The sequence below is a fragment of the Ovis canadensis genome, chromosome X (genome assembly GCF_042477335.2).
Source record: "Ovis canadensis isolate MfBH-ARS-UI-01 breed Bighorn chromosome X, ARS-UI_OviCan_v2, whole genome shotgun sequence".
NCBI lineage: Eukaryota > Metazoa > Chordata > Mammalia > Artiodactyla > Bovidae > Ovis > Ovis canadensis.
In genome coordinates this window covers 41,195,941-41,215,857 of record NC_091727.1, presented here as the reverse complement: position 1 = coordinate 41,215,857, position 19,917 = coordinate 41,195,941, and the positions used below count along the sequence as shown (strand labels likewise).

The 19,917-nt window shown below is 41.9% G+C and overlaps 1 protein-coding gene across 3 annotated transcripts in view; it reads right to left on the bottom strand.

The window, feature by feature from the left end:
* Positions 1-19,469, bottom strand: part of ATP6AP2 (ATPase H+ transporting accessory protein 2) — a 46,271-nt gene extending 26,802 nt beyond the window's left edge. The window contains exons 1-8 of one of the 3 annotated variants that reach the window (XR_011446311.1): positions 18,980-19,196; positions 14,521-14,651; positions 12,814-12,945; positions 5,180-5,275; positions 4,889-5,026; positions 3,961-4,014; positions 2,704-2,853; positions 1,652-1,771 (exon numbers count right to left, since the gene is read on the bottom strand). Coding sequence is in view for 2 of the 3 variants with exons in the window: in XM_070291500.1 (XP_070147601.1) it covers positions 1,652-1,771; positions 2,704-2,853; positions 3,961-4,014; positions 4,889-5,026; positions 5,180-5,275; positions 12,814-12,945; positions 14,521-14,651; positions 18,980-19,019 (861 nt within the window). In the remaining variant the exon portion in view is untranslated. Of the gene's footprint in view, positions 1-1,651; positions 1,772-2,703; positions 2,854-3,960; positions 4,015-4,888; positions 5,027-5,179; positions 5,276-12,813; positions 12,946-14,520; positions 14,652-18,979 lie in introns of all 3 variants that reach the window. The other 2 variants (XM_070291500.1, XM_070291501.1) reach the window with 2 other exon arrangements.
* Positions 19,470-19,917: the final 448 nt, after the last annotated feature.

Sequence of the window (19,917 nt, the reverse complement as noted above, 5' to 3'; positions counted from 1 at the left end):
GCAGATTCTTTACCATCTGAGCTATCAGGGAAGTCCTTAAGGATAATACATCTGTATTAAAACTGTAAAGAAAAGCCAAGGAATGGTTAACATAATATTCGAGAGAGCAGTTTCCTCTAGGTGGGGAAGGTACAGGAGTAAGACAAGTGGGAGCTTCAAAGGAACAGGTATCACCTTCAGCTTTAGAGTGTTACATATTAAAAATTCTTTAACTAGTATTACATGTTACATACTTTTGTATTCTGTGTGTGGAGGGTGTATCCTGCCAGGGAGATTTTACATTCATTTCTGCTGGATGGGGGCCACCCCTCTTACCAGCTTAGGACCAGGGTTTGTGTTAATTTCTTGGCCTGAGGCTTCCCTAGGAGACATTCCGCCACCCCCAACACATAACCTGCCTGCACAGCACCAGAGTGCCCTTTCTGTCTCCCTTTGCTGGTGTGTGCGTGCTCATGTCACTCCAGTCGTGTCTGACTCTGTGCGACCCTATGGACTGTAGCCTGCCAGGTTCCTCTGTCCATGGGATTCTCCAGGTAAGAATACAGGAGTGGGTTGCCATGCCCTCCTCCAGGGGATCTTCCTGACCCATGGTTTGAACCAGTGTCTTTTACGTCTCCTGCATTGGCAGGCAGGTTCTTTACCACTACCGCCACCTGGAAGACCCTCTTTGCTGGTAGGTAGGCTGTTTTCTAATCTACCCTCTCATTGTGGGCATGGCCCTTTTGGCATCCCAGCTACACAAGGAAGTCTCAGTTCCAACTCACGACAAAGAGCCTTGGTAACCCAACTGGCAATGTCCTCAGGATAGCCTGATTATTACACAGTTCTCCAGTTCCCCTTACTTTCTTGAGAGTTAACTATGCACTCAAAAGGGTAATTGTTTTTTTAATTGGCCATTATCTAGACGCTCTGTCGTGTGAAAATTTTTCAGTTTGTCTAGCCTGGTGTGCTGTTTTAAACAGAGGTTCTCCCACTCCTATTTAGGATGAAACAATCTCAAACCAGCCATGTCCAGACTGTCTTGAACACACACTACCTTTGAGCATCTCACTCTTCAGTCCCACGGGGCCCAAAGGAGAGTGTCTATCAAAGACTGGGGATCTGACTGCTCTGAGAGATAAAGCCAACTATAAATAATGTTCTTGGCCACACGATGCTTCGGCTGTGTGCATATACACTTGTTTTACTAGGGCTGGCACTCTTGCCTATGATCCTCTAAATGCTTAAAAATCAAAGTAAGATCCAGGCCCAAAATTTGGAGAATTATAGAGAGAGTACGTAGCAGGAAAATGAGAGCCTATACCACAAAGACAATGAGCCTCTGAGAAAAGCAGATTCCACAAGTTGAGAGCACCACACTCCTCCTGCACGTTAATGTCTGACATTTCCTTGTAATACCTGTATTTGAATTATCTCACCAGATCCGACAGATTTGCTTTTATCCCTAACAAAGTACATTATCTGATTACAACCCCAAAGAACTGAGCATCACTTACAAAACACAATACCTCCGTGAATAAAAAACCTATGTTTTAATCATTTTCAGATTTACTGATTGCTCATGCATACTGCCCACAGGTGATACAAGATTTGGTGAGTTTTTTAAGAGTTCATTTTACAATTTTAAAGCGTGATCCAAAAATGTACTCACCACTTGTTTTGTCTCAAGAATATTCCTCGTCTTCCTCACAAGAGATGTGTCGAATGATCTGACAGTCACTAACTCTACCACTGCATTCCCACCATAGAGATTGTACATGTCATCTGCAAACTGAAGCGTTATCAGCATTAGTAAGAATCTCAATACACATACTTATGAAAATTTTTGTAAAGCTTCGGTGCACCTACAAGAACACACACAATTACCTATTGCCTCATGAAATGCAATCTTAAAATAGGCAAGTCTTAAAGGTTTTGATTATGTTAAAATATTCAGAAAACTGTTAAGATTCAGCTCAAATACTCAGAATAAGAAAGTAGTCACTGAATTTGTTGGTGTATAAATTGGGAGCAGGGAAATGGAAAAGGAAATCTTTCTAAGTGGTCTCTGGTTAATCACACCTACAAAGGTTTTAACTGAAGCCTCACTGAAGGGCTGCAGGTGAATAACTTCAAGGGCAGAGGAAAAGTAGCATTTACTAGTATCTACTACATGTCTGGTGCTGTGCCAAGTGGTGTTCTTTGATTATTTCATAGTGTCTAATGGGGACAGCGTTTCAGGGAAGATGAAAGTCCTGGCAATGGACGGTGGTACAGTTGCACAACAATGTGAATGTTTTTAGTGCCACAGAACTGTACACTTACAAATAATTAAATGGTAAATTTTTACGCTAGCTATATTTTACCATGATGAAAAAAGTACTGTACTAGAGTTATCAATCATTTCCTATGCTGCCTCTGCCAGCTTTAGAAAGAGATGATCTCTGGTGGTCCAGTGGTTAAGATTCAGCTCACTGCCAGGGCCCACGTTCAATCTCTGGTGGGGGAACTAAGATCCTGCAAGCTGTGCTGCACAGCTCAAAGAAGGAAAGACACACTGACATCCCACTATATACCTGTGACCTACCTACTCCATCCTCAGCCCTCAAAGAAAGTGAGTAAAAGACTTCAATCAGTAGTATTTCACTAAGCAGATTTTCCCATTAGGAAGTGAAAAGTTAAATGGTCATAGTCTGAACTGCTCACACCCCATTGATGATTTACCTTTTGCAGAGCATCAATAAGGATCTTAGAGGCATCTCTAAATTGTTCAGAGTCTTCCCCATAGTGTTTCCCAATTTCATCCAGGCCTGCTAGCTCCAGTGAGTATAAATCAGGAGAATGATCCTTGGCTAAATGCTTATGTCGAGACAGCTTAGGAGAACAAACAAAAGGAAGTGGATAAAGTAATGTCAAACACAGCCAGTTGGAGTTTTATACCTAAAAGGTGTAACAGGGGCACCCCAGTGTACCACAGTATGGGCTTCCCAGGTTGCTCAGTGGTGAAGATCCACCTGCCAATGCAAGAGATGTGGGTTCGATCCCTGGGTGGGGAAGATCCCCAGGAGGAGGAAATGGCAACCCACTCCAGTATTCTTGCCTGGAGAGTCCCATGGACAGAGGAGCCTGGCGGGCTACAGTCCATGGGGTCACAAAGAGTCAGACACGACTCAAGTGACTGAGCATGCATACACCTACCACTATATACAAAGTCTGAGAGGGTGGCAAATGGAACCGGTTAAAATGGGAGTTTCTGAAATTCAACACAGATTTAAGTTTTTAGAAGCAATTATAATAAAAACTTGTTTTAAAATTTTTAAAAAACCTCAGATATGGGCCAGGGTATGAGAGAACAGGTGGCTGGACCAGTCTGATCCTAGAGACAGATGAGCCCATCAGTGCTCACCTCCCACTCACCAGCACTACACTTCCACACTCCCCAAACCAACCCCACTGAAAGTTTGGGCAACAACTGTAGAAGACGGCACACAGGTTAAGTTTTTCTATCTCATCATAGGATTAAAAAAAAAAAAAAAAAAACCATTCACCCCCCCCGCCCATCCCCCAAAAAAGAACATACTACACGCATTTTTATTCCCTTCCTGACTTGGTTGACAGCACTGTTCGTCAAAACTGTATTTTCTATTGAGGTCTATTTTAGACCCAAAGATAAAGATACAGTAATTAAGTCTTAATATCTGAGAAGAAATCAACAGGTCAGGACTACAGCCAGGGGAGGCCTTACTCCTAGGCCTGTGTACTTGGAATCTCTCTCTTAGAAGTAAAAATGCAGAGTAATGTGTTAACATTAGATGAGTTCAAAATCCCCACCACCACCACTAATTTCTCAACTTCCATGGACTCATAAATCTAAGGCATATGTAAACTTTTTGATTGGTTTCATTACCATTCAAGGCATCTCTAGAAATGTCTTCTGAAGCCAGAATAAATGGAACTGACAAATGAGAGCAGCCTACTTACCAAACTTGAAATATCACGTAGCACTTGCAGTTCAGAAAGAAAAAGGAGATCAACCTGCAGAGAGCAGAAAGAAATGAGCATTATCTTAAATATGCACCCAAGATCTGTATTTGTCAGCTAGCAAGTAAGGCACAGGAAGTTACAGACATTAAACACGTGAGTGAATTTATGCAACTGTCCTCCATTTGCTAGGTTCATTTCAATTGAAAATGCTTATACAATAGTACTTCCTAACAAAATGGTGATAAGTTATTCTCCAGCACAGCGACTACCTCTCAATAACTTCATTTTTGATAAAGCCATGATAAAGCATCCAAACTCCAAAGTGGTTTTCCCTCAGGGCATCAGAATATTCTGGTGCACTGCAATGAGGTCTTGCCAACAGCCTCATTTGCTCACATCCCTTGAAGAATAAAAGGTGGTAGTCCTGGTCATCCAGAGTAGGTGAAGGGAGGCTACCACAAAGGTGGCATGCCATGTGGTTAAGAGGGTGCATAAACAGGTGAATAGGTGGTGAAGCTGACATACAGGAGTCAAAGGAAGGGTAGCACCCTACACTGGACAGTTGAGAATGAATAGAAAAATGAGGCAACACACCAGAAGAGGCAGTGAATAACAGCTCCCACATTACCAGATCTACCCAGTTCCACCCACTACCAAAGCAGTTACTGTGATTTCTGGCCTGTCAGGATTAACTGGTGGCAACCCTTGCACTAGTATGTCATACTGTTTACTATAGCTCAGCTCACAAAGAGAGTCAGTTCATGAGAATCACTTTTTAAAAATTACACTAAAGGAAAAAAAAGAATCTACTCCAGCAGGAAGCTTGTAAAACTTTTCATTTTCTAAAATTTCAGGTTTGCTCTAAAGTCAGAGGCATGAGAAATTAGTAATATTCACTTATTCATTCAATGACTACACTACTTACTTCATTGTTCCTACTCAGAGAATTGAGGGGAAGTGAAGTGAGAACAGAGTTTTCTTGAAATAGTCGATTGCGGAGCTGTCTGAGCGTTACTGAGAGATCTTCAAAAACTGAGTTTGCCTTCCCCACCATGTACACTCTCTGGAAGAAGAATCCAAAATTGTATTACATTCTGTAGATTAATTCCAATATACCAAGGTCTATCAGCATTTTTCATAGAATTTGTTTTAAATTTTCATTAAATAATGAGAGCTATTTTTCAAAGCATTTAAAACAAAAACTATCACAACTTACTTCCTCACTGGGAGCCAACTGCAAAACCACAGGAGTTTCTTCAGAAAATAAGGAGTGAATGGAATTTGCCACACTGTCAAGACTAAAAGGAACCGCCTGAAATTTAAGAGTGAGACCTTAATTATTATCTGAATCCAAGTAGAAAGAAAAATCATTTAAATAGCATTAAAAAGGGAGCCTTAAAAAAAAGTACCAGCATTTTCTATGGAAATTTAAAAGACCCAAATCATATCCAAATACAAAGAACCTGTTTGAGGATACTGAAGATTAAACAGCCCCCTAGTGGGCCAATGAGTTTGTGTCTCCAAATTGCCTAAATAAAAAATTGCAAAATTAAGGACAAAACACTATCGTGTACAAAGCATCACTTTCAGGTGGTCATGCGTGTGCTCAGCCCCTCAGTCAAGTCCAACTCTTTGTGACCCCATGGACTGTAGTCCACCAGGCTCCTCTGTCCATGGAATTCTCCAGGCAAGAATACTGGAGTGGGTTGCCATTTCCTCCTCCAGGGGATTCTCCTGACCCAGGGATCAAATCCATGTCTCTGGCATCTCCTGCACTGGCAGGCAGGTTCAGTTGGTCATTCAGGTATTTTTTAGCAGGAACACATTTGGTTTCAATATTGATAAAATGTGCCACAATGAATGTATACTCTATAATAACTTATTAACTTGCATTTAAGAGGTGAAGGGAATTTGAAGACTTGAATTTGATTGAAAGAAACAGACCTCATTTTTCATTTCAAAACTTTAAAAAACTTCATTTCAAAACTTTAAGGGATGGGAGGGAGGTTCAAGAGGGAGGGGACATACATCTATCTATGGTTAATTCATGTTGATGTAGAAACCAACACAACATTGTAAAGCAATTATTCTCCAATTAAAAATAAATAATTTAAAAATAATTTTTAAAAAAGGAAAAAATGTGTAATAAGGTGTAGGGTTTAGTCTTCGGATAGACCGAAGATTCTTAGGCAAGAGACAAAGTATGTCACAAGGAATTTGAATGTGAAATTTATCTTGGGACCACATGGTATTAATAAACTGAAATTGGCAATTGTGATAAAATGTACTTTTCCCCCTGAATTTCTTGTTACAGTGTAACATACATATATGGCGCTTCCCAGGTGGCTCAGTGCTAAAGAATCTGCCTACCAATGTAGGAGACACAGGGTCTGATCCCTGGGTTGGGAAGATTCCCCTGGAGAAAAAAATGGTGGCCCACTCCAGTATTCTTGCCTAGAAAATTCCCATAGACAGAGCAGACTTGTGGGCTACAGTCCCATGGGGTCACAAAGAGTTGGACACAACTGATCACGCACGCACACAACATACATATAATATGGTGCATACATCTTGGCTTAACAGTTCAGGGAATATTTATAAATGGATATTCATATAGCCCCACCAGATCAAAATAAAACATCAGCACCCTACAAGCCTCTCTACCCACTCCCTCCACCCCTAAGGGTAATCAAAATTCTGACTTCTACTCCTATAGACCTGTTTCTGCCCCCACATTATTTTTTAAAAGAGATAATGGTAATTTTTTCCCTCAAAAAATATTTTATTCTTATCATTATTAAAACAAGCAATATAGTAGCAATGCTTTTGTTTTAATGGAGATTTCTCAGAGCGATTTTTTTCAGTAGTTTCTTTTACTATTAAAAGGTTCATGTTTATAAGTAGCACATTAATGTGGGCCAGGCAGAAATAAATGTGTTTAGTAACTGTGAAAAGAAATTAATTTTTTTCTTACTCAGTGCATATCAACTCTTCCCCAGATTCTCTTAAAATAAGTTAATGATTAACTGAAGAAGGGGAAGAGAGTCCCAACTTGCAAAAGCATCCTTTTTATAAGCATCCCGAGTCAGCCACAAACGTGCTCCTTTTGCAATCCCACAGTCAACTTCCTTGGGCTTTGGAAGGAATATGAGAACACGTAACACGATTCCCCAGCCTCATTTCACCTCAGTGGCACTCATGGCAGCAAAGTTGAAGATTAAAGGTGACATGTCCCTAGCAATCAAACTGAAGAAGGTACTGAGTCAGGTGAATGCCAAACTGGGAAGGAAGAAGGGATACAGACACGCTAAACTGGAAAAGGAGAAAAAGCTCATGCTTAAAACTATATTATAAGGATACGCACATGTTTGTCCCAGAGAAAATAGAAATTCTGTATCTACAGGACTTGAAACTAATGATAACAGCTAGCTAATCAAATAGAAGCTTCAGTAAGTGAAATTCTAAAGCTTTTGTTTGTTTTGGGATGGATTTTTTCCCTTCGAGGCAGTCAGTCAAGGTTAAGCAGTAACATGAGCTCTCTTCACAGTTTCTACTCATGTAAAATGAGGCTACTCTTTTTAAAATGTTTAATTTCAGATTGTAAGCTATGAAAATCTGAAGGGCATTTTGGATTTTTAATGTATTTTTTAAAAGAGATCTTCTACAGTGATTTTCACAAAAATCACACACAGCAAGCTACTTAATAATCTTTGTGAGGACTAAGAAAAATGTTTTAATACACCTTTCATTTTTATTGTTCCCTCCCATTTACTCTGAAATTCTTCTGGTTTCTTTAGCTCACTAATTTGCAATCTTTGAAATTATGTAACATGTGCATTTAAGGTTATAAATTCCCTTCTTACCACTTTAGCTGCACCCCACAATTTTAAAAATACATAGTACATTTTCAGTTCCAAATAATTTCAAAATCACTGCTGTAGTTTTCTCAACCCATGAATTATTCTTTTTTAAATAAAAAAGTATAATTAAAAAGTGGAGATCATGTACTTAGTTATTGCCAGAAGTATATGCACCATCTACCTCTTCTGAAGGAAAGTATTGTAAAGTAATTAGCCTCCAATTAAAATAAATAAATTTATATTTTAAAAAACCAGTGAAAGAAAATGGAGTACGCACTGAAAAACAACCCATGAATTATTTAGGACTGTGTTCCAGTATCTTTTCTTATTGACTTAAAAAAAATTTTATGCACATGCCACTTAAGAGACCAGTAGTTCTATATGATTTTTTATGAAAATAAGTTTGCCCGTTTCCTATTCCTCTGAGGTACTCACTTTCTTTCCTCCATCTTTTTTCTTCCTCACTTCGTTAATTTTTTTCAGTTTTATTGAGATAACTGACATACATCACTGTATAAGTTTAAGGTGGATGACATAATCATCGTGAAATTATTACCACAGTAATAGTTACCATCATCATACAGATACAAAAAAGAGAGGAAACAAAAAAGAAAATTTTTTTCCTTGTAATGAGAACTTAGAATTTACTCTTTTGACAGCTTTCATATGTATCATACAGCAGTGTTAACTACACTCATCATGCTGACATTACATCCTTTGTACCGACTTGTAGCATTCACTTTCAAATCCTTTGTTTCCTTTTCTTTTTACCACCATCTCTAAATAACGTGTTTATATTGCTACATCTTGATTTTTCAATTTTAGGCGTTACCTATTCACTGTCCATTATAGAAGATGAGGATTTAGCTCTCCCACAAAACCAACCAGAGCCCTGTCTCCTTACAGGCAGTTTCTCTCTCTGCACCTTTCCAATACTTATATCATATATCATTTTATTATGTCTACTTAAACAGTATTCTCAGCCTGGCTTCATACTGTGCAATTACTGCTTTTCCCTTCTTGCACTTCTAATCCCCAATGGCAATGATGACGAATCTGCTACCATTTTACTCTCGTTCCTGTCACGACAGTATCTTTTCTCTCTGGTAAGACTGTCAGTGTCCTTGATGGGTCTTCAGTTTCACTCATATTTAGGTGTTGATTTGACTTTAGCCTACCTCAGTTCAGCTCAGTTCAGTTGCTCAGTCGTGTCCGACTCCTTGCAACCCCATGAATCGCAGCATGCCAGGCTGCCCTGTCCATCACCAACTCCCGGAGTTCACTCAGATTCACGTCCATCGAGTCAGTGATGCCATCCAGCCATCTCATCCTGTTGTCCCCTTCTCCTCTTGCCCCCAATCCCTCCCAGCATCAGAGTCTTTTCCAAGGAGTCAACTCTTCGCATGAGGTGGCCAAAGTACTGCAGTTTCAGCTTTAGCATCATTCCTTCCAAAGAAATCCCAGGGCTGATCTCCTTCAGAATGGACTGGTTGGATCTCCTTGCAGTCCAAGGGACTCTCAAGAGTCTTCTCCAATACCACAGTTCAAACGCATCAATTCTTCGGCACTCAGCCTTCTTCACAGTCCAACTCTCACATCCATACATGACCACAGGAAAAACCATAGCCTTGACTAGACGTACCTTAGTTGGCAAAGTAATGTCTGTTTTTGAATATGCTGTCTAGGTTGGTCATAACTTTTCTTCCAAGGAGTAAGCGTCTTTTAATTTCATGGCTGCAATCACCATCTGCAGTGATTTTGGAGCCCCCCAAAAATAAAGTCTGACATTGTTTCCACTGTTTCCCCATCTATTTCCCATGAAGTGATGGGACTGGATGCCATGATCTTTGTTTTCTGAATGTTGAGCGTTAAGCCAACTTTTTCACTCTCCACTTTCACTTTCATCAACAGGCTTTTGAGTTCCTCTTCACTTTCTGCCATAAGGGTGGTGTCATCTGCATATCTGAGGTGATTGAGATTTCTCCCAGCAATCTTGATTCCAGCTTGTGTTTCTTCCAGTCCAGCATTTCTCATGATGTACTCTGCATATAAGTTCAATAAGCAGGGTGACAATATACAGCCTTGACGTACTCCTTTTCCTATTTGGAACCAGTCTGTTGTTCCATGTCCAGTTCTAACTGTTGCTTCCTGACCTGCATACAGATTTCTCAAGAGGCAGGTCAGGTGGTCTGGTATTCCCATCTCTTTCAGAATTTTCCACAGTTTGTTGTGGTCCACACAGTCAAAGGCTTTGGCATAGTCAATAAAGCAGAAATAGATGTTTTTCTGAAACTCTCTTGCTTTTTCCATGATCCAGCGGATGTTGGCAATTTGATCTCTGGTTCCTCTGCCTTTTCTGAAACCAGCTTGAACATGTGGAAGTTCACGGTTCACTTATTGCTGAAGCCTGGCTTGGAGAATTTTGAGCATTACTTTACTAGCATGTGAGATGAGTGCAATTGTGCAGTAGTTTGAGCATTCTTTGGCATTGCCTTTCTTTGGGATTAGAATGAAAACTGACCTTTTCCAGTCCTGTGGCCACTGCTGAGTTTTCCAAATTTGCTGGCATATTGAGTGTAGCACTTTCACAGCATCATCTTTCAGGATTTGAAATAGCTCAACTGGAATTCCATCACCTCCACTAGCTTTGTTCGTAGTGATGCTTTCTAAGGCCCACTTGACTTCACATTCCAGGATGTCTGGCTCTAGGTGAGTGATCACACCATTGTGATTATCTGGGTCGTGAAGATCTTTTTTGTACAGTTCTTCTGTGTATTCTTGCCACCTCTTCTTAATATCTTCTGTTTCTGTTAGGGCCATACCATCTGTCCTTTATCGAGCCCATCTTTGCATGAAATGTTCCTTTGGTATCTCTAATTTTCTTGAAGAGATCTCTAGTCTTTCCCATTCTGTTCTTTTCCTCTATTTCTTTGCATTGATCACTGAAGAAGGCTTTCTTAATCTCTTCTTGCTATTCTTTGGAACTCTGCATTCAGATGCTTATATCCTTCCTTTTCTCCTTTGTTTTTCGCCTCTCTTCTTTTCACAGCTATTTGTAAGGCCTCCTCAGACAGCCATTTTGCTTTTATGCATTTCTTTTCCATGGGGATGGTCTTGATCCCTGTCTCCTGTACAATGTCATGAACCTCATTCCATATTTCATCAGGCACTCTATCTATCAGATCTAGGCCCTTAAATCTATTTCTCACTTCCACTGTATAATCATAAGGGATTTGATTTAGGTCATACCTGAATTGTCTAGCGGTTTTCCCTACTTTCTTCAATTTCAGTCTGAATTTGGCAATAAGGAGTTCATGATCTGAGCCACAGTCAGCTCCTGGTCTTGGTTTTGTTGCTCTAAACCCAAGGACTCATACCTTGTGTTTGTTTCTATCATTTGCAGTCATTTTTTAAAGGTATCATTTTGTTTTTTCCAGATTTAACTACATTGTGGTAAGAGAAGGTGGTTTATATGATACTGATAGTATCGATTGAGCTTTGCCTTGTGGCCTAGTACATGGTCATTTTTTTGGTAAACATGTCATGTGCTTGGAGATACTGTATACTAGACCACAGGAAAAGTCTGAAAAAAAACCCCTCCCAAATCAGCATCATATATACCAGTGTTATAATGCAATGAAATTAGAAACTGAATAATTAAAAATTATCCTGAAAGAACCCACATGTTACAACACTCCTAAATAACTCATGGGTAAAGATGGTATGGGGAGGGAGGGGGGTTCAGGATTGGGAACATGTGTACACCCGTGGCAGATTCAAGTTGATGTATGGCAAAACCAATACAATATTGTAAAGTAAAAAATAAATTAAAAAAAAAAATAAAACAAAACCAAAAAAAAAGAAAAAAAAAGAAATCAACATAAATTACAAAATATTTTTAAGTGGAAATGAAAAGTACCACATCTCAAAAATAACTTAACTACCTCTAGTTTCTAGCCGTTTAACTTTCTCACAATTTTAATATATGTATGTATTTTCAAGTCTCTTTTTGAGACTGGTTTATTATCTGTAGTTCTAAGGGGATGAATTTTGTTTGTTGGACCTGCTGACTTCCTCATGGCATTTTTTTCCCCTCAAGTGTTTGGTAAATTCAACTCTTCAATTCTTTTTTTTTTTTTCACCAAAACAGCCCTGGATTATGGACATATCTGTGTGGGGTGGATTGTGTGAATTTGAAGCAGCTATGGACATATCTGTGTGGGGTGGATTGTGTGAATTTGAAGCAGCTAACTGCACAGTATAAGCCCATAGTTCAGATTTCTCATAGGGGGCTCTTTGGGTTCCACAGCTAAGGGTGGCAAGCCAGCTCCTCTGTGGTAGGCCTGGGGCAGCTAGGGGTTCCTTTCAAGAACAAGACAGCATTTTTATAGCTCCTGGCTTTCTGTAAGGAACACAATTTCACCTGCAGCTCCTGCTCATCGCTGTGGCTTCTATATTTTCTATTCATATCTGGCACCTGTGTGTATCCCTTTCTTGCTTTCAATTTTAGTTATACACGTAAAGATGTTTGCTGACTTCCATATGCTTACAGGAGAAGGAGGGCCTTTCACAACAGTTCAGTCAGCCATATTGCCTGAAAAGCCAGCAAAGGAATGAGCGAGCCAGCAAAACTGCGCCCAATCTTTTCCTTACCAAAAGAAATGATAAAATTCTGAAGGGAAGGTGATGAAATAATGTCCGAGATGTCAACAGGCTATACCCTCAATTGGTTTCTCTTTTTCAATCCTCTGACTATTCTCAGAGCGGGGCAATTTCTTGACCTCTTACCTTAGAAAGTACTCTCATGCATAGCTAGCAGCCAACTTTCAATCAATTTGCAACCATCATATAATTTAAAAAAAAAACGAAACTGCATTTTACTTATCAGGGCATTAAAAGAAAGACGAGTGCTTAGAACACAATTCATAATGACAGCTGACAAGACAAAATTTTAAACGCATCCCTTTAATTCTTTAGAGTAAATACTCACATTCTCCAAAGGGTACGAAATGACACTGCCTGGGGGTAGAGCAAGCTTGTCCACTCCTTTCACCATCACCATAACAGTAGCCCGAGGACGGTGGAATAGGTTCCCTACTGCAAGGCCTGGCCAAGAAAGGTCCTGCACATTGAAAAGCATGAAACTGTGCTTAATTATCAGTTCAGGAAACCACTTCCCCAGTAACATCTGACAAGCAGAATTAAGGGGTTCTGGGATGATACCAGCAATGAAAACTCATAGGGACAGCAAACGTCTTATTTAAGGCAACAGCTGCAATCTCCTAACTAAGGATGCTGAGTTCTACCTTCTTCACTTTAACTGCTACAGACTTGAAACAGTAAAGTCTAATAATAAGTCATCTCAACCCTTCTATGGAAAAAAGCAGGCAAGTGAACAAAATGTAGGTACTTTCCAAATTCCAGATGATGAAATACTTTCTCCTCCATGTAACTGTGGATATTTTCTTCCCTCACAACATCCTTTGCCCTTATCTACTACAATATCATGTTTCTCTTTCACAGTGACACAGTAAGACTACAACAGTCTCTGTAGACTAAGCGCACAAATTCCTGCTGAAAGTGACTTGTAGTTTATTAATAACTACTTCTAAAGGTTATTTTGACATCCATTTGTAGTCAAAATTAAGCTTGTAAAGAACAAGGTACAAATTTCATACTTAAACATAAACAACCAGTCACGTTCATGCAAGGAGCTCCACCCAGAGGCCCAACCTAGAGGCAGTTCCTATGCACAGCTTCTGGTTTCAAGGGCACTCAGGACCTAGGAAGAACATTCCTCTGAGTGACTGATGATGTCTACAGTTCACCTCAAAAGCATCAAACCTTAAAGTGGGAGGAGACAGGGAGATAGAACAAACTCCATCTCCTTTCTTCCAGCCCTGGGCTTGAAGCTCTCTCATGTTGACTGGACCTAGGCCCTCTCTGCAACAATCACACGTCAGCAGTTGGTTACTACAACAGGTTATGACTACTGACTACGTTATTTTCCTAAACTCAGGTAAGATGCATATACATTGCATCATTCATAATAAATTGCAATGGGCTGAATGGTTGTGTCCCCTCAAAACTCATGCTGAAATCCTAACCCCCCAATGTGATGGTATTAGGAGGAGGGGCCTGAGGGAGGGAACTAGGTCATGAGGATGGAATCCTTATAAATGAGATTAGACCCCTTATAAAGGGGACTCCACAGGGCTCTCTCTATCACATACAATAAGAAGTTGGCACTCTGCAACCTGGAGAGGACCTTCACCATGCTGGCACCCTGATCTTGGACTTCCAGCCCCTAGAACTGGAAGAAATAAGTGTTGTTGTTTATAAAACACATAGTCTGTGGTACTTTGTAATGGCAGCCTAAACTAAGACACAAATCTATCACATGTACTGCAGAAAACCAATAAATTTATATATCCTATTAACAGTAGGACAGATACATTCTCTAATATAACAAAGGACTTCACTACTATGAATAAACGATTACATGGTTAATGTTTTATAATGATTTGCTTTCATAACCAAGCTTGGAACACTTACCTAAAATCTCCCTGACTACAAATAAATTTTTTACTTTTATAATCTGTACCTATGTTTGCCTGCTGCTTTCTTGGGCTATTAACATAAATCAACAAAAATGCTTTCAGAAGCAGCTCCAGATATTTTTAAAAAATACACATACCTCTTTCACAGAGAAGCCCATGGACAATGCAGCCACGTCTGGGATTCGCTCTCCTGGAATAGGCCAATTTCCATTCCGGAAAACAACAGACCCTGGTGATCTTAATATACTGAATTCGTTCCCTAAGACACCTGAAAAGAAAACAGATTAATAATCAGCATCACAAAATCTGTGCAACCATACTGAAAAATTTTAAATACATACTTTCCCATTCTCCACTGACTTAGCATACTAAATGTTGAATGGACAAAATGCTGAATCCTAAACATCAATAAATTCTTTTACAAAGTATACTGCAAGGATTTAAGTCCATACCTTCTGCTATAACAAAGCTACAGCAATGAAACAGGATTCTCATAATGATGTAGATGCCTTCCTGCAGATGGCCCCTAAACAGGGGCATGTGACAATTTGGCAAGAATTAGAAATCAGTAGCATTTCTCCAGATTTTCAAGAACAAAAATCAAAACCCTGACCCCAGCTAGAAAGGAAGAAAATAAACTTGAAATCTCTAAGTTATTTCTACCACCAATTCTCTCTTCAAAATGCAAATTCAAAAAATTTCTAGTATATCACTCTGAAATTTCAGCCTGTTAGTCTATCTTAGGATAGATCCCAGCTTTCCTTATGTCCCACAGGCAAATGGGGGGTGGTACACATTACCAGTTAGAAGGTGTAATACTTCATACTGTAGAAACAAAGTCCAGGACATAGTATTTCCAACGGACATATTAAGAGGCCGAGAAAAGGTAGACTCCTATACCAAGAAACTGCTGCTTCATGCAGGCATCGCCACAATACCTGAAAGGTCACCCATCCTCTATCTGAACACGACTAGTGAACGCAGACGCCACCTCAACTTGCAAACCCTACAGTTGCCAGTAATCATCTCCATAGTCCCAACATTCGAATCCTTTACAAAGTGTAAGATGTTGGCTTCCCAACTTGGAACAGACCCTGTACCAGAAGTTAGGTGGCTGTATGGTTGGGGGCATAAAAAGCCGGCCCTGTACAATACGAGTCCCATGAGGGCAGGGGTTTGGGTTTGTCTTCTTCACACAGTAGCCCCAGGGTTGAGAACAGCGCCTGGCACACTGGTGCTCCATAAATACTTGCTGAGGGAGTGAATGAATGAAGCTACATCTTGCACCAGCCCTTTTCCCTCTCAGCTGGCTCTTTTATTTGAGCACACAAAAATACTTGTAGGGTGCTCCCATTCTAAAATCCAAACCACAGAAACTCTCCTTTGGTCCTACCAGCTCCCTCCTGCCTCTGCTTCCCTTCAGATGAACCACCTTGGAAGAGCAGTCAGCCACCACCTGGCTCCTCTGCTTCTTTATCTCCTATATGCTACCTAATCCACAGCTTCTGACCCCACCATGCCACCGAAATGACTCACCAAATCCCAGAGACAGTTTGCAACCCTCAATTTATGTAACTTCCCAAAGCGGCTGATTCTGGCAACTCTGTCCTTGAAACTCCTGCCCTGGTCTCCCTAAGCCTGGCCCCTGGTTTTCCTCCCAGTCCTTCTGGCTGCCTTTCTCCTCAGTTTCTTCCCCTTTCCCTCCTTTAAAGCAGTGACATGCAAACTTTTTAGATTTCAACCCTTCCAGTACGAAGCTTGAAAGTATTCCCAATATACATATGTCTACTTAAAAACCATACATTCGCAAACTATAATGTAACAATGGATTCATAACATATTACGAAGCACACAAAATCAAGCACACTCCACTTTGGAGATCTGCAGCTCCATTCTTAACCCGCACTGCTTCCTGTTCGACGCTGGCTTCCCCCTGCCTGAACCCATCTACTCCCTAAGGCTCCAAACACCACAAACACACTCATGGTTCCCAGATTCTTATTTTCAGCCTACATTTCCCCTTAAGCCTTCTGCCTAGATATCCAGCAGTCTGCTGAGCATTTCCTTCCAAGTTCCATGTTCAGAACTGGAACACACACGCCCCCTGTATTCTCTGTATGAAAGGATGATGCCACCTTCCACCCAGCTGCTTGAATTAATCATCTTTAAACCCTTCCTCAGCACCACAGCTCATCAACCTCTGAGTTCTGTCCATCTTTTCTTCTTATCTCCCGATCCCTTTCCCCTCCATGTCCAGGGCCCTCCTCAGGCCCTCCTGAGGCTAGACAGAACAGGCCTCCTTGTGACCGGTCATGCCACTCTCTGATCCAGTCTTCCCAGCACCTTTTCAAACTAGAGATCTGAACGTTCACCCTTCAGCTCAACCACCTTCTCAGTGCCCAGAGCCTCTGAAACAAAATCCAAAACATAACACCCAAGGCACTTCTCCACCCTTCCTATGGAATCTCTGCAATTTTAACTCCTATGTTTCAGCTCCACCAAACTCTTTGCTCTTTTGCTCTTATATCTCTGTGCTTTTACACATACTGTTCTGTCAAAAAAAGCCTTTTCTTCCCACCCCAACCATTCACACATTTACATGTGAGGCACCTGGCCTAAGGAAACTTCCCCCAGCCTCCCCAATCTGGGCTAGAGGTTAAGAATCCTTCCCTTTGGGAACGCCCACCATACTGTGCTGTCATCTCTAAATGAAGATGAAATCATCATATAAAAAACTAAACAGGTCCTACCTCTGAAGTATCACTGACCAAATCGAATCGTTCTTTAACATGACACCCCCTTCACATTCCATGCGTTCACCCTTGGCCTTTCCCCCCCAAACTAACCATCTGAATTTTTTTTCCCCAAATACTCCTCATGACCTGGTATTCACTTCTAATTCACTTCTACTCTCTCCCGGGTTTGGTATCGCCATTTTAAATGACATATTTTTTGCTCAAATAGAGAAGTCAGATCTCTTAAAAGATGTTTTCCATTAAGTCACATTTAGTCACTGTGGAAAACAGTAATTTAACCTCATCTGACAAGACCACAGCAGTGAAGAAGCTGACAGGATCAGATTCTTGGTCTGTATGAACTAGACTTTTCTCGTTAGGAAAGCAGGTTCAAACCATGTACAGAAGCAATTATTTGCCTCAGACCAAAACTTAACAAACCCCCGCCAAACCTCAATGATCACAAGAAGATCAAGTATAACATTAAAACATGAATTTCAGCAAGATGTTCAGTTAAATCACAGTATCAAAGGGAACATCTTTACATTTCCAAAACCAAGTTTAAAAAATTAAATTCTCCTGAAGTACCCAACTAGACAGATCAGAATGACCTTGCCAGAGCCAGAGACGAAAGGAACAATACAACTCTAAAATTCTACAGTCATGAAAATAAGCCAACTATCATCAACACAATACTGGGCACCTCCAGGGATGGAGAAGAACTGTAGACTTCAAAAACATCAAAGGTCTATATCTCCATGTAAAATTAAACCACCATTCCCAAAGTGAAGTGTCTCAGCACTTCACAGAGGAGCAGCACAAGCCATCTACAGATTTTTAACTTATAGGTTTTAAATTGGCACACTGGGAACAGGGACCCATTCCTCCAAAAACTGCTCTCCATGTGGCCTCATGTTCTCCACTCTCTGTGCCCCTAGTTCCAGCACCCATCATTCCCACACCTGCACCACAACAGGTACAATAGGAAAGCCCCATGCTTTGGAGTCCACTGATCTGGGTTCAATTCCAGGTTTGCTGGTTACCACTTGTGTGCTGTGGGGTAATTTATCTAGGCTTGACCACTCTCCTAAGGACTGATGCAAAATTAAGTACATGATACACGGTAAGAGGCCAAATAGGAGCTGACTGGCATTCCCCTTGCTGAATATTGGGGAACCCAAATTCACTGAGAAAGCTACCATTTGACATGTGACCCCAAGAACGTGACTCATGTCTTAGTTTCCAAATCCTTAAAATTGGGGACTACTGCAAACTTTATAGAGAGGTACTTGGAATTCTCCTTGAGAAAGTAATCACACAAAAACAATTACTAATACTCCACTTTCAACTTTAGTATCCTGAAACCGTGGGGAGGGGGAGGGGGGATTTCACCAATTACTGATGACAACTGCTAGAAATGAAGACACCAAAAAATGCCAAGAAAAGCAGCAGCTAAGGGCAGCTGGGACATCGGCCTCTTCGCAAAGGGCTGCAGTTCATCAGCTGATTGAGAAATGCATCCCGGTCCTCCGAAGCACCTCGCAAGGCGGAAGAGGCCGGAGTGAGACAGTTGGACGCGCCCTTCTCGAAGAGGCGGAAGGTGGAGGCCGGTTCAGGTGCCCCGACGCAACCCAGCCCCGCCCCGCCCGGCCCAGTCCTCGCAAGCCCGCCAGGCCCCGCCGCCACAGGCTGGCCCAGAGAGAAGACCGAGAGAGAGGCGGCTGGGGCGAGGCCACGACCGGCTGCCCGCACTGCGGCACCCGCCCCACTGCCGCCCACCCTTGGCTGCCCGCGACCCCCGAGCCCAGGGGGCCTCGGAGCTCCCTCGCGGAGCGCGCCCCGCCCGCTCCCGGGTCCTCACCCGCCACCGAGAAGGACAGGAACACGACGAGCACAGCCATGGTCCCGCGGCGGCTGCAGCAGCGCAGGGCGACACTGAACTGGCCAGCAGGACGCTACGACCAGCGCTGCACGAGGGGGTGACGAGCTCGGGCTCGCCCCGACTCCCAGAGCCCGCCCTGCCGTCGCCTCCCGCTGGGACGGTCGCCGCCTTCTCCACCAATCCCTAGCTACGCCGCGGTTTGCGGGAGAGACGTAGCTTGGGAAACGTCAGCGTGAGGGAAGGAGCCTAACATGATGGATGGAAGGCCCAGCCAATGTCAGGCAACGATCGCCGAGTCGGGCAGTCCCTCCCCCGGCCCGTGACGAAGGGTCATGAGATGGAGGGTAGGGCTAGCGATCGGCTGGGGGGGGGGGGCGCGGGGAAGGACGGGACCTGTCAAGGGGTGCCGAGAGCCCCAGAGAGACCACATGGTGGGGCTGCCTCCCGGGTGTGGACCCTTTCGCCAGTCTTGAGTGACGGTCTCCTACCAGGGTGTGTGTCTGTCGCGGTCGCGTGGTCCCGCCCTACTAGGGGAGCAGCTGTGAAAGCTGCAAGGCTGGTTTGGGTTTCGCTCTAACAATTACACAGATGCTGAGCACCTGCTTGGAGGAAGCCAGGCGCCTCGGGAAATCCCAGCACTGCAAGTAGGGGTGCCAGATGAACTACAGGACGCCCAGTTACGTTTGAATTTCAGATAAACAACGAATAATTTTTAAGGTAAACGTCGTGAATATTTCATGGGACATACTTAAAACTAAAAAAAAAAAAGTTATTTGTTGTTTATCTGAAATTCAAATATAACTGGGCGTCCTACATTCTGATTTGCTAAATCTGGCAACCCTAAGACTTATTGATCTACCCGAGTTAATTACATTAGTTAATTATGTCCTTCATCCATCCTTTAGTATGTGAAATAC